The sequence below is a fragment of the Anoplopoma fimbria genome, chromosome 14 (assembly GCF_027596085.1).
Source record: "Anoplopoma fimbria isolate UVic2021 breed Golden Eagle Sablefish chromosome 14, Afim_UVic_2022, whole genome shotgun sequence".
Taxonomy (NCBI): domain Eukaryota; kingdom Metazoa; phylum Chordata; class Actinopteri; order Perciformes; family Anoplopomatidae; genus Anoplopoma; species Anoplopoma fimbria.
The window spans coordinates 23,247,986-23,262,662 of NC_072462.1; the positions used below are offsets into that span (position 1 = coordinate 23,247,986).

At 45.2% G+C, this 14,677-nt stretch overlaps 1 protein-coding gene across 2 annotated transcripts in view; it reads right to left on the reverse strand.

The window, feature by feature from the left end:
• Window positions 1-13,643, reverse strand: part of rxraa (retinoid X receptor, alpha a) — a 100,812-nt gene extending 87,169 nt beyond the window's left edge. For both annotated transcript variants that reach the window (XM_054611889.1, XM_054611888.1), the window contains exon 1: window positions 13,517-13,643. In XM_054611889.1, the coding sequence (XP_054467864.1) occupies window positions 13,517-13,544 (28 nt within the window). In that variant the 5' untranslated portion in view covers window positions 13,545-13,643. The remainder of the gene's footprint in view (window positions 1-13,516) is intronic.
• Window positions 13,644-14,677: the final 1,034 nt, after the last annotated feature.

The window sequence follows — 14,677 nt, forward strand, 5'->3', positions numbered from 1 at the left end:
TCGATATTCATCAGCTCACATTCCAGTTCTGCAGAAAGATTCTGTACGTCAAGGACGAAAGGAAGACCTGAGTAATAAAACATTATTCTGCCATCGCTCTGTGAGAGTCACCTCTATCACATGACAGATTTTATGAATTGGTTTGTCTTCAGCACATAAGCAAGGTCAGAGTTACTGGCCACATAGTTACAGATATCAACAAACCATGAGGAAGAGGACAAATCCTTGGATCAGTCTTAACAAAAAAGAGGAACGGAAACAACAGCCAGCATTGAGGCCGAACAAAAGGGAGAAGAATGGACAGGGAGAGATGAGAGTAGAAAGAGGGATGGGAGGAAGAGGGAGAGCAGAGTGACGCTGTGGGAGAGAGAAAGAGAATGAAAGGGAGAGAAAAAGAGGAGAAGAGACGGGCAGAGGGAGGCAGACAAATCTAGGTCAAGTCACATGACTGGGATCGACTGCAGGCAGGATTAAATATCCGACAGCGTGTGGTCATTTACACAACAAATGTACTTCTCATTTCATAAATTATTTCCCTCTCCACCGGGAGGACGAGGCTTTTCAGCGAGCACAAAAAAGATATAAAAAAAAAAAAAACAGCGCATTAAAGACTCGGGCGAGCCAGTTTTTTCCTCCGAGACGGGGAAACAAAGCCGGAGCCTGAGATAGCATGAAAATGATCATAACAGGAGGCAACACTGTTCCGGTGTGAGATAGCCCCATTGTGACGGGCTAATGGCTGTATCATGCACTGTCCATTATCCTCCGTGAAAGCTAAGCACGGGGACGTGTTTAAAATAAAAGATGTCACACGTTTAAACTTCTTACAAAAGTGACAGAAAAAGTGGGCCGGAGTGTCTGGACTGTAGATTGGCGGATCGGTTCTGACGTCTTCTCGATATCAGCGGGCACGCATAAATCATCCACCCGTCAACCCCGAACATATAGAGACCCGCACCCGCATGGTAATTCCATTCCCCCTCCAACGTTCCCTGTAGACCATGCTTCTTCTCATTTCTCGATTGTTATGCCTCCTCTCGCTCCTCTGGTTGGTGACCCATTCTGATTCAAATATCTTGAGGTGAGAGGTCAAGGGACCCCTCTGCCATTTTCCCCCCTCGCCAAAATTTAGCCCACTTTTCTCAGGGTCTCGGGAGGTCAGTAATAAACACACAAGTTGTCATGAACACACGTTTTGCTAATCTGACAGCGATCATAAATTCCTCACCTCCTCCCCTAGCGTCTCCCGTCACCTTTTGTGCAGCAATACAATTTTGTGCCAACTGTCATGGTACTATGAAAGTCATTTATGAGGATAAATAATAAATTCATCGGTTAACTTGAAGAGATTTATTTGTAGTTTTGCTGTGTGGATCAGGAGTGACAGCTGAAGCCCTCAGGTGCATTGAAACCAAAGACTGTGGTCTATTATGATACTGTGGCGAGGTCCAGGTTGAGGGTCGAGGCTGCTTCCGCGGGGCTTGCGGCTTCCTCCTCCTGCTGAAATGTCATCCGTGACGTCACCCTCACGTTTACCTGCAGACGCCCGCAAGACAAGATGAGCCAGCGAGGCAGAAGACTGCTCCAAAAATACTAAATCTGCCTCCCGGGGCAACGGCTCTTATCTCAAATAACAATTACTGACCGAGAGAGACAGACCGTCAGATTAGGTTAGAGATGAGCAACGGTGCGTTCTCTCAAAAAAAAAGGGACGTACGAGAGGACGAGCCGGAGCAAGGTCGTTCTGCAGGGCCGCACGGAGGCGTCTCTGCGTACGCCGTAACCTGAGGGCGGAGGGAGAACGCTTCCCAGTGCAGCAAGGTGCAGAGGTCGCGTGTGCTACACGGCCCTCAGGCTCTCAGCTCAACATTCTTAAAAGGAGGCATTATCAGATTTTAGTACGGAGTCTGGCAGGGAGAGACCTCTTTCTAAGAATGCTAATCATAATAATGACCCTGCATGGATTTGCATCCAATAGTGCCCCGTGCATATCCATGTTTGTGTTGGTATTAGGGCCGCAACTAACGATAATCTTCATTATGGATTCATCTGACCATTAGTTTCTAGACTTATTTGTTTAGTCTCTAAAATGTCAGAATATAATAGAAAGATATTCATCCCGGTGTCTCAAAGTCAAAAGGTGATGTCTTCAAATGCTTTGTTTTGTCAGTCAATAAAAATAAAAAAATCTAATGTGTTCATTTTAATAGAATATAAAACAGAGAAAAGAAGGAAATATCTATTTTTAAGAGGCTGAAAAAAGCAAATAACAACAATGAATTGTTAATTAAAGTACTTGGATATTCTTTTTTGTGTTGATCCACTAATTGGTTGTTCAGATAAAAAGTGAATGCAGGCATATTCAGACAGAGAAAAATAATGTGTTGTTTGAACATTAAAGCATGTAAACATGTTCTAGAAGAAACCACAAATACAAGTATGAATCTGAGCATTAGCATTTGTCTCCTTCACGTAATTTGGCAAGATAAAAAATAAATCTTTCCTGGTTCCATTTTCTCAAATGTAAGAATTTCCCAAAGTTCTGTTTTCTGCCATATCAGCTGAATATCATTGGGTTTTGGACTGTTGGTCCACAGGCTCTGGAGAACTGCTGCGTCTGCTAAATGACTGTAATGTAATGTAATGTAACTGTAACGGCCATTTATTTTTTATATTTTCTAACATTTTATTGAATTAACAAATAACTGATTAAGCCCCAAAAATCATCCACTGATTCAAAGATAATAAAAATGATCATGTTAGTATCAGCACGTGTATCGTTTTTGTGTTTATTTTAAATGGTTTCTGGTGCAAACCGTTTTTCTACAATTCGGCTGTTGGCTGGATATTTTATCTGATTAAAAAGAAAGAAAGAAAGAAAGAATCATTACATGACAGCACGTAGAATCATATGACCTGCAAGCACACATCCTCACACAGATGCACTGCATTACACTGCTCTGTAAACGCACAATCAACACACACACACACACACACACACACACACACACACACACACACACACACACACACACACACACACACACACACACACACACACACACACACACACAGAGAGAAGACTGTATCGCCAACATCAGCATTCCTAGAAAGGAGTCCAACTTGTCGGCTCAGTCATGCAGAAAGATGTAGGCCAACAGCCGAGCAACATGGGAAAAAAATATATATATCAGCTCAGTGTCCACATAGAAAGAGAGATGATTGAAATACTGCATGTTTGCCTCCTCCATCCAGATAACAAACTTGAACGGAAACTTGCCATTTTTTCTTGATGTTCAACTGATTGAAAACAACGTTATTGATTCCATAATAACTGCATTTCATTCCTTGGATGTCTCTCTTCATCTCTCTCCCATTCGCTGTCATCTATCTTCTTCTTAGCCAGTATGTCTTTCTTCTCCTCCTCCTCCCATCTCTCTCACCCCATCCTCCCTCCCCTCTCTTTCTCCCTCTGATCACTGCCCTGCTCCTGCCTGTGCGTACTGCAGCTCTCAAGGGGGGGGGGGGGGGTGTAAGCCCATCAGAGGGAGACGGCTGTGCATCCCTTTTGATCAGCACCGTCGCCACATTAGCATGTACCTCTGCGCTCTCCTCCCTCCCCGCTTCTGAGCACACCACACCTGCCTGTCAGCACGCAGCGGCCCACGAGGAAGCCTCGCCCAGGTAACCGGGAGGCGCCAGGGGCCTCGTGTGAATATAAATACAAATCTGCTCACGGTTCGCTCTGCCGACAGGACAACAGAGAACCGCACTTGTGATGTCGCCGCAGAGATGGACAAATGTACAGTAGAGTACAAATCGACTGAAGGTACTGAAACAATACGTGGACTTTCGTATCCCCCCGGGGACTTCAGAGGGAGGCTCATGAACACGCTCTCTGTGCGTGCCTCTTTTTGGCGACAACAAACCAATACATGAAAAAGCTTTTTGAAATCAAACAAAGGGAGTCTGTTTGTGTAATATTAATCACGATACACCATGGCTCTTTCATACTGTACAAGAAAAGTCCACGTCGGAGCCGGTTGACGACAAAACAAAACGGTTATTTTTTTCCACGCTAGTGTACCGTCTGCGAAAAAAGTGGTCTTTTATTCTCTGCCGCTTTTTTACAAGGGGTTGCGTTTGGCCCAGGAATAGTCTAGGTCTGGTTCCACAGACGGGCGCCCTCTCACTTCTGTGCCACTTAATTAGCCCCGGGCCCTGCGCAAAGCCGAGTCGGTCACATGGGCCCAATTTGGCCCCCCGCTATAAAAGTCTGCAAGGGCTCGAAGTGCGTTACCGCGGGGGTATTTTACGCGCCGGCTGCACCGAGCCAAGCTACTTTGAAGATGCTGAAAACAGGACGGAGGAGAGGACGAAGTGAAGTAAAAAAAAAAAAAAAAAAAAAAAAAAGGGAGGAGGAAGGGAAAAATAACCGAAATGAAAGGAGAGGGACCCCTTAAATTCCAGGGAATTTTTCCAGATGTTGCACAAATATTCTGCTGAGGCAATCCAGATGTGCTCACCCTGCTCAGTCCCCTCCTTCTGCTCGCTGTTCCAGGGACTTTTTTCCCTTTCATTCTCTTTCCCTCCACCAAGCAGCCCTCATCAGTGTGCCTCTGATAGTGCCTTTTAAGTGAGGCCTTTAATAGCCCCCGGGGCACCTTAGCATCCACTAGGATCCTGTAATAAACATCCACTCTCATTCTCCACAGCACATGTGTATGTGTGTGTGTGTGTGTGTGTGTGTGTGTGTGTGTGTGTGTGTGTGTGTGTGTGTGTGTGCGTCAGAGCGAGGGGGAGATTAGGTGCCTTGTTTTTATCGCTCTTTGGATCAATTAACAATTAACTCTGTTACTAACAATAGCTGCACTGATACACAAAGTGAAGCAAGACCTGAAATGAAAACAACACGCTTTCCTTTTTTTCCCGCAGGCCTCCACGACGATCCGGTTTTGCTTTCGCCGCCCCCCCCATCACCTCTCCCACAGAGCGTGACCCAGCCACAACCCCTGACCCTCCCTCTCCCAGACAGACTGCGCACTGACTCAGCTGCTCTACTCTACGGCGCTTCATGAGTCAGTGCATCGGCGACTAGCACCACCACATACATTCAGGTGTGTTGTAGCATCCGCTGCACATCGCACATTGAGAGCATGTGTGTGCGAGCTTGTACACGCCGAAACACGTGCACGCCCAGGCTTACACACCTACCATACCAACTTTCTGAAACTCAAGTTCATGCAAACAAGGCTGCTTGTGGTTGATAAATCATTTGTTTGTCATTTGGTCAAGCAAAACTGTCAAACACACCATGGTTCAAACTCCTCAAAGTAAAGTGAGTAAAGTGAATATCACCCAAAGTGATAAACTGGTAAAAAGAAAACAAAAACATTAATCAATAATAAAATTAAAAGGTGAGCCAGAACCATATTGTATCCCTACACACACACACACACACACAGAGATACATAAATCCACACAGCTGCCTGCGGTCCTGTAGATAAAGGGCCCACTACGCTCTATCTGTCCTGTTTAATCTGCGGCCTTCTCCCGTTTTCACTTTTTCAGCCGCTGAAACAGAAGAAAGCATCCCGAGTGTGACATTTGAACTTGTCATAGACAGTTTTTTGTTTTCCTTGCGGGAAACAGCGCTGTGGAATGCAGAACGCTGACGACAAAGACATGGCCAGCACGTGCACCTGCCTGTCTGTCTGTCTGTCTCCCGTCTGTTTAGTAAACCTTGTTGCTCAACGTTCTTTACCATAAACGGCACGAAGGCAGATTGATATAGAAGGTGGGGTCTGCGCTGCGTTGAATTCTGAGAGCATCATGTGAGAGAGAGCGAGAAGAAGTGTCACCGTCATTGAACGATGATGCAAAGCCATGTGTGTAAATCCAAACAAAACGGAGAACATTTTCTCACTCTAATAAGCAGGTTAAAAAAAATCAGTCGCCTCTTAATGCGCTTTCTGCATTAATTCAGTCTTCTTACTCTCAGTGACTAAATAGTGGAGCTCCGTTAAAAAGAAGAAGAAAAAAGACCCGCATTCTGGTCTTACCGTGGAGGAGAGGGTCAATTTATTATGCGTTTCACTGTTGTCTAATATCATGTGGCCTCTTTGTTTTTGTATTACATGGCTCTACTGTGTGATTTTACTGCACACCCTGCCTGCAAAGCAAATTTCCCTCATGGGGCAATAAAACGTTATAAAACTCAAATAGACTGAACGTTGTGGGCAGAAGAAGGGAGGGAGCGGCCACCTAAGCGAGAAATGTGACTTTTCCTTTTAGTGGTTTGCAGCGCTGGGTACATGCATGTTCAACTTCTAAGACCAAGAGCAGAAGCTTCCAAGTTGCCGGCGTGGTTGTTTTTTTTCTCCATATAGTAAGCCCCGCCCCCCTCCCTTCTTAAAAACACCCTTCCTGCAGTAGAGAACATTCCTGAAACCAGACGGCCGCAGCAAGGTGTCTAAGCATAGGTGACAGAGCCCCACATAGGCAGACATGTCTGCCTGTGCGTGCACGTGCATACAGGTGCGTGTGTGTTGAGGCCGAAGAGGCCAGTCTGGGCGGATGTACAAACTTGCTAGGCCTGCAGGCGTCAACAAAGACTCTCTCTCTCTCTCTCTCAGGCGGAGGGCGAGAAAACCCACAGAGGAACCCTGTTATCTCACATGTTATCTTTGTTCTCTCTCATGCATAGCAATCTGTGAAAGCAATGTGAAAGTTACAACCCGTCATATTTATGCTTTGCACTCATTTATGAGGTGACCTGCGCCAGTGCTTTTGTGTATTCCTAACCTCCCATCGGAATCCGGAATCCAGAATCGTTTGGTAGCTCCTGTAATGGATCTTCTGTTCATCATAATTGCGGCCGCAGCCTTTAATCTCACGGAGCGGTTTGAAGGGCCAGATTCCCCAAAAAGTTTGAACCCGAATCCCGAGTCGTTTATGTTTGCGAGGAGAGCGTGAAAGTCAAAGAAAACTTCCAACGCACCGCGTCTCAGCAGCTCGCTCTTACAGGATCTGGAAATCCTGAACCACAGCAACAGGATTGAAAATCGGTGCTTGATCAAAGCCTGTAGATTGGTAGATTTACAAAGATTGTGAAAATCGTTTGTATTGAGACTGATAGTAAATGAATTCAAGATTTTAATTCGATTTCTTTGCCAAATTCACAACTGACCTAGTGTAAAAGCACTGGCTATTATAAGCTGCTTGTGTTTGGTGCCCACAGGGCACTGTGCCTTATTCTGTCCAAGTCTAAATTAAATTATGGCTGTTCCCAAAGAAGTCATTATTCTGGGTATAAAAGCCTTTTCTGTGTGTTCTAAGCGAGCGGATTTCTCTCTCGCTGAAGAAGAAGAAGTAACTACATTTCGGACTCATTTGGGTTCCGATCTCACTCTCATGCCAGTGTAAACCTCCACCTGACCCGGGAAAGAAATAGAGGGGCTATCCTTAGTCAGCTTTAAGTGTTTCTTGGCAAAAATGCTTTGTTTTTAGAAAAAATCATCTTCCCTCTGTAAATACAAAAACATTCAAGATTGACTTTAACTTTAGCCATGATGATAATGGCGAACCTTTTTATTGAAACACTGTAAGCCAGAGCATTAGTGGTAACACTCTTCATCGAGCTCTCTCCTGAAATCATCAGAACACTATTATGTGTTCCCTTAGCACTTAATCACAGGTATTAAAAAGAACAAGATAGCTAGCAATTAATCTAATATGCAAAAATATACAGTCAAGATATACATTTGTTGGCATGTAGGTGTAAATGAACACATGACCTCCAGCCTGTCCCGTCAAAACTGCTGCCTCCTGCTTACACCCACAGTGGCACACACACACACACACACACACACACACACACACACACACACACACACACACACACACACACACACACACACACACACACACACACACAGGACATGTCTGAGGTGTTTTGCATGTGGTGGGATTTCCCTGGCCCAGTGCCCAGCAGCTCGTGGAAGCCCCACCCCCGCTGGCATCTGGCAAGGTGACAGACAATCACAAGCGTTGGTAGCAGGGCACGCTGGAACACCTCCTCTCGTTCCCTTTGACCTCAAAAAGAAAACTGCAATGGAGCCGTCGCTCCGTTTCCGTGGCGATGGCTAGTGTTTACATGTACATACGTGTGTGTGTGTGTGTGTGTGTGTGTGTGTGTGTGTGTGTGTGTGTGTGTGTGTGTGTGGACCTGGGCTGTTTTCAGCACGTGTGTGAAAAAGACGGAGGGGGTGCTCTATGTGTATAATACACCTGAATATACAGTTTTATTAAAAAAAAAAAAAAAAAAAAACTTGGTTGGAGTCTGTTTCTTTCTCTGAACCAACATCAAACGCATCATTCCAGCTTTTGATCATGTTGCACACTGATACATGTTATTACAACATGTAAAGCAATGATCTGCTGTAGTCACTTTCCCATCATCTGCATGCAGGAAAATAAAATTATTCTATTCACTCCTTCTGCATTGCTCTGCAAGACTTTAAGGAAATAAATCAACATTTTCCTTTTTTTTTTTTTTTTTTACATCTGTGGTTCTCATCGGGGCCAATTATAATTAGCGCGGATAAAAAATGTGGGCATAACAGAAATATAATGACATGGAGGAGCATAACATATCTGGGATTCACTCCATTCGTCATGCCTCTCCAGTGAATACCCATCAAAGCCTATGTGCTCATAACTTAATTACAAAACACATCATAACAGCCGAGATATTTATATGTATTTCATGCATTACGGCGATCAGTGAAGAGGCGACGGTTGTTTTTATTATTGAAAACACGCCAACTTGAGGAGTCAGCCTCTGACAGCCACGGTTTCTGTTTTGTGTTGGCGTTTTTTGGCAGGGTTCTGTAATTTCACAACACATCTTCAATATGGTGAGTTCTTCCTCTTTTCAAAATACAGATTCTTTCAATCTTAGTGTCGCCTTGTTGCACGCAGAACACAGAGGGGAGAGTTGTGGCGTAGAGTAGGGCGAACCGACATGCCTCTCAATGCGAATTAAGAGCGTGATCTGTCCGTAACACTGCCGGCTCGTAGAGAAAAAAAAAAGCCATTCACACACTCGGAGGACCCGCAATAAACGCTGACATCAAAAGGTGCTCAAATGATCCCAACGAGTCGTGACCAATCCAAACAGTGTAAATGGCATAAAAAATTGGTTCATTATCATTTTGAATTGAGCAAACGTGCCAAACATTCACTGGTTCTAGCTTTTAAAATGTGAGGATTTGTTTATTTTCTGACTAAATATTTTTGGGGGATGTGCGGATGTCAACTTGGACTCTTAAAGCTTGAAGCTATTTTTCAATATATTTTTTAAGAATATCATTTAAAGAATCCTTAGTTGCAGCCCCAATGTGATTCACCACACAAATTATGGAACTTGAGACACAGGATGGAAAAAATAAAAAGTAAAGGAACAGAGAGTAAGACAAACAGAGAGGAAGATCGACGTGCTACTGTCTTTAAACACTTCCAACAACAGATTGAACGCCAAAGGGGAATTCCTGGAATGATCGAGCACACGAGGAGCAGAGGTCAAGGTTTGGGGTGCAAAGTTCAGCACGGGCCGGTATCAATAAAGACCTCCTGCGAGCGAGGAGCTCCTTGCACAAATAATTAACGAGCCATCTGAGTCATCTCGGGATTCTGTGCGTCGAGAGGCCTCGCTGAAGTTTCTGATTCGTGTGTGCTATGTTTAGAACGTAAACAAGCGAAGGGCTGCGGAGGGGAGAGGGGGGAGAGCATGACGGGCCAAACTGTGCTACGTTTTATCTGAAGCCAACGCCTAATGCTTTGTAATGATCAGCAGAGATGTTCCACGCAGAAGAGGAGAAAAAAAACTGGTCTACAGTTTAGTGTTATAAAAAAACACACAAACTCTCTCTGTGTTCGTAATTGGAGCGTAAACCTTGTGGAGTTCGGTATGGATGTTGGCAGTGGTGAGGTGTGGGAAAGTGGAGGAGGGTGGGCAAAAAGCACATTTTTCTTTGATTGTGCGTGAGTAAAAGGCCTCGTGGGTGAGATGGTGAGAGAGGAAGAGAGAGAGGGAAGGAGGGGGAAAAAAAGAGAAAGGAGAGGGGGAAAGAGAGCTGTCACTTTAAGCCATTAAGTCTCGCTATAAAACTCCTCCAATAAAAATGACAGCTGCAGCCCCTTCTCTCAAAAGGGGAGCAAAAGCGTCACATCGGGAACACAAAACTGGACGGCCGTAAAAAGACAAACTTGGCCAAATGCTTTTGGCAGCGTTATTCCACCAGCTCACTCCCACCGCACACGCACACACACACACACACACACACACACACACACACACACACACACACACACACACACACACACACACACACACACACACACACACACACACACACACAGAGAGAGAGAGACACAGACCCCCTCTCCCTGTATTACCTTTGTTCCTGAGTTACTGCCAGAAAAGGAATGTCGGTCTCTCCCACACACACACACCGTCATGAATCTCACTTTCTCATCAAAGACCATGAACTTCATTGGTTTTTCTGTGTGTGTGTGTGTGTGTGTGTGTGTGTGTGTGTGTGTGTGTGTGTGTGTGTGTGTGTGTGTGTGTGTGTGTGTGTGTGTGTGTATGCTGGTGGTACCTGGTTTCGATTTTCTAAAAAGTTTTTTGTAACAAAAACCTTTCTTCTTCAATCTTTCCCCGAATATAAATGTTAGCTGTACATCTCACACAGTCCCCTAATTTTCCTCAAGTTCGTTGGATCAAAATCGTCTTCATTTGTCTCTTGAGGGCTTTACAATCCGAACAAGACACTGTTCAAGAACTACGACTGGGGCCCACATATTTGCCTCAATATAATCAACCAAATTTTAAATGAATACAGATCTGAACGGCCTTGAAGTTAAAGAGCTCTCGCTCAATCGCTCTCCTTTTTCCTTTCACAGCCACACTGTTTATTTCACTGACAGACTGTCACATCTGCCTCATATTGCTCTGACATAAAAGGACACATTCTCCTTTCAAAGTCATCCCTTCAGTCTTGGTTGATAGTGGGATCAGCCAGCACATCGCCATAAAGCACCAAGCACAGGATGCCAAAGGGGGGCTGTCGTCATCACAGCCAACAACTGATTCCATAACTGCAAAGATGAACCCTCTGTCATTTCAAACAGCTGCGCGTCAGGACCTCTAATGCAGCGCGCCAGATAATGACACCGAGTGAGCGGCTAATCGATACGTTCCAAGGACTCTCGCAGATAGCGGATTGCGTCCTTGAAGTGGCCAATTACGAATCGGCACTCGAGTGGACCTTTTGATGGAGCCGGTTTAAATATAAACGGCAAGTTAACGGCCCCCAGATTAGGGCCACGAAAGAGCTGCTGATGCAGCATATGCGGATTGAGAAGATGAGCGTTTCTAATCATTTGAACAATTAAAGTGTTGCGCCCTACACCGAACCAAATGGGGATCCAGATCAAGACGCGTCTCGCATGAGCTACTCTTGTGTACATTCGGGCGGACTGAAACTTGAAGCACTTTCAGCGTGGACACACAATACGCTGCACCTGTAATAACAGACCCGTCAGTGTGTGTGTGAACGCCGGTGGTTTGGAGTATTTCTGGGAAGCCACATTAAAAGGGCCGCTGCGGTCGACAGTGTTGGCATGCACGCCCCCCCCACCCCATTGTAACAGAAGAAAGCTGCTCCTCCGGCGTCTTAGAAGCCCCCCCGGTGAATCTCCGTCCAGGTGGGGTCGAGGATATATACCATGTCGAGGTTGTAACGCGAAGCCCCTCGTGAAAGAGCGGCAGACACAATAACAGGTCGAGCCCACAGCGCTGTGCTGTGTCTGTGCTGTGGGGGGTGGGAGGGTCTGCTCGGTTCACTTTGACAAACTCACAGTAGCAGCTCAGCATTAATTATTTACAGTGTGGTGTGCTCCTGTGTGTGACAGTGTTTGCTTGAAATGGGTTTTTATCTTTTCAAATAAGGAGACCTTGATGACTTGGACTTTTTTGAAACAGAGTAAATCGTAAATGTATTGACATTTTTTCCTGGAAATTTGAAACATTACTAATTGTAACAATGACAGCGGTGTGAATGCCCCTCTTTATTCCATAAAGCACTTTCTGGTGACATGCAGCACCAAATATAAATGTGACAGTTGAACTTCCTAAACTAACTCAGCTGCCTCCTGCGTGCTTTCTGATCCTTTTTGCAGATTAAATTAGAATTTTCATCCACAAAAAAAGAAAAAATTCTGTTGAGATCCCGGTGCAGATAACCCACAGCTGTCACCTGTTTGTACCTGAGCTGATATTAAGGTTTTTTAAACAGGGCCAGGTTTAAATTCAGATTCTTCTTCTGCTTCATTTTCTGCACATTCAAAGTCAAACGGACGCGCGTGAAACCGAGTCACGTGAAAGACAACTTAAAGCTTAAACACGTTAAAAGTTACTCATGAAGAACTGAACATGAATGTAACACTTCTGCTGTTGAACAAACAACGCATGTTTATAGGGTAAAAACAAGAGAATAATAATAATGATAATAATAATAATGATAATAATAATAATAATAATAATAATAATAATAATAATAATAATAATAAACTGTTTATGCATGTTTCAACTAAGACCTCCTCCTGAACGCGCACAGCAAAAACAAAAGTACAGTTTTCCCGACAAGTTACCAGCGAAGTTTACAAACAAGCAGCTCGGAGCCTCGTTACATATGGGTTAGGGTTAGAGCCTCGTTACATATGGGTTAGGGTTAGAGCCTCGTTACATATGGGTTAGGGTTAGAGCCTCGTTACATATGGGTTAGGGTTAGAGCCTCGTTACATATGGGTTAGGGTTAGGCCTCGTTACATATGGGTTAGGGTTAGAGCCTCGTTACATATGGGTTAGGGTTAGAGCCTCGTTACATATGGGTTAGGGTTAGAGCCTCGTTACATATGGGTTAGGGTTAGAGCCTCGTTACATATGGGTTAGGGTTAGAGCCTCGTTACATATGGGTTAGGGTTAGAGCCTCGTTACATATGGGTTAGGGTTAGAGCCTCGTTACATATGGGTTAGGGTTAGAGCCTCGTTACATATGGGTTAGGGTTAGAGCCTCGTTACATATGGGTTAGGGTTAGAGCCTCGTTACATATGGGTTAGGGTTAGAGCCTCGTTACATATGGGTTAGGGTTAGAGCCTCGTTACATATGGGTTAGGGTTAGAGCCTCGTTACATATGGGTTAGGGTTAGAGCCTCGTTACATATGCAGCATGCTTCTCATTCAGGGATCGAACCAACGGACACACCGCCCGCTGAGGCTCTGCAACAACGTGTTGATGTGTCTGCCACGCGCTGTCAGGAGAGGAGCGCGAGGACACGTCTCATAATAATAATAATAATAATAATAATAATAATAATAATAATAATAATAATAATAATAATAATAATAATAATAATAATAATAACATTAAACGAGGATCAGACACTCACCCAGAGACAGGAACGGTTTAGTTTCCATGACTAGTTTAGCTCATGCCGCTGACACGACGCGTCTCGGGAGTTTTCACGCAGGCTGGGTTAGACCAGACCAGTAGACCAGACCAGAGACCAGTAGACCAGACCAGTAGACCAGACCAGTCCGGTAGACCCGTAGACCCGACCAGTAGACCAGACCAGTAGACCAGATAGACCCAGTAGACCCGTAGACCAGTCCGGTAGACCAGATAGACCCAGTAGACCCGACCAGTAGACCCGACCAGTAGACCGACCAGTGCAGACCAGTAGACCAGTCCAACCAGGGCTCTGCTGCTCCTCTTCACAGCTCCCTCGGCACGGAGCGGTAACAGTGACAGTCTACGGGACAGGCTCGGAAGAGTAACTTGTAGTTTTGTAGTTTTTTGGTTTTTCCTCAGCTGCAGCGCTGCTCTCTCTCTCTCTCTCTCCTCCCTCTCTCTCTCTCTCTCTCTCTCTCTCTCTCTCCCTCTCTCTCTCTCTCTCTCTCTCTCTCTCTCTCTCTCTCTCCTCTCTCTCTCTCTCTCTCTCTCTCTCTCTCTCTCTCTCTCTCTCTCTCTCTCTCTCTCTCTCTCTCTCTCTCTCTCTCTCTCTCTCTCTCTCTCTCTCTCTCTCTGTCTCTCTCTCTCTCTCTCTCTCTCTCTCTCTCTCTCTCTCTCTCTCTCTCTCTCTCTCTCTCTCTCTCTCTCTCTCTCTCTCTCTCTCTCTCTCTCTCTCTCTCTCTCTCTCTCTCTCTCTCTCTCTCTCTCTCTCTCTCTCTCTCTCTCTCTCTCTCTCTCTCTCTCTCTCTCTCTCTCTCTCTCTCTCTCTCTCTCTCTCTCTCTCTCCTCTCTCTCTCTCTCTCTCTCTCTCTCTCTCTCTCTCTCTCTCTCTCTCTCTCTCTCTCTCTCTCTCTCTCTCTCTCTCTCTCTCTCTCTCTCTCTCTCTCTCTCTCTCTCTCTCTCTCTCCTCTCTCTCTCTCTCTCTCTCTCCCTGCTCTCTCTCTCTCTCTCTCTCTCTCTCTCTCTCTCCCTCTCTCTCTCTCTCTCTCTCTCTCTCTCTCTCCTCTCTCTCTCTCCTCTGCTGGATGTGCTGCAAAAAGAAAAGAGAAGAAGAATCAGAGAGGGGGCCGCGCAGGGGGTACTCCGACTCCCACCAACG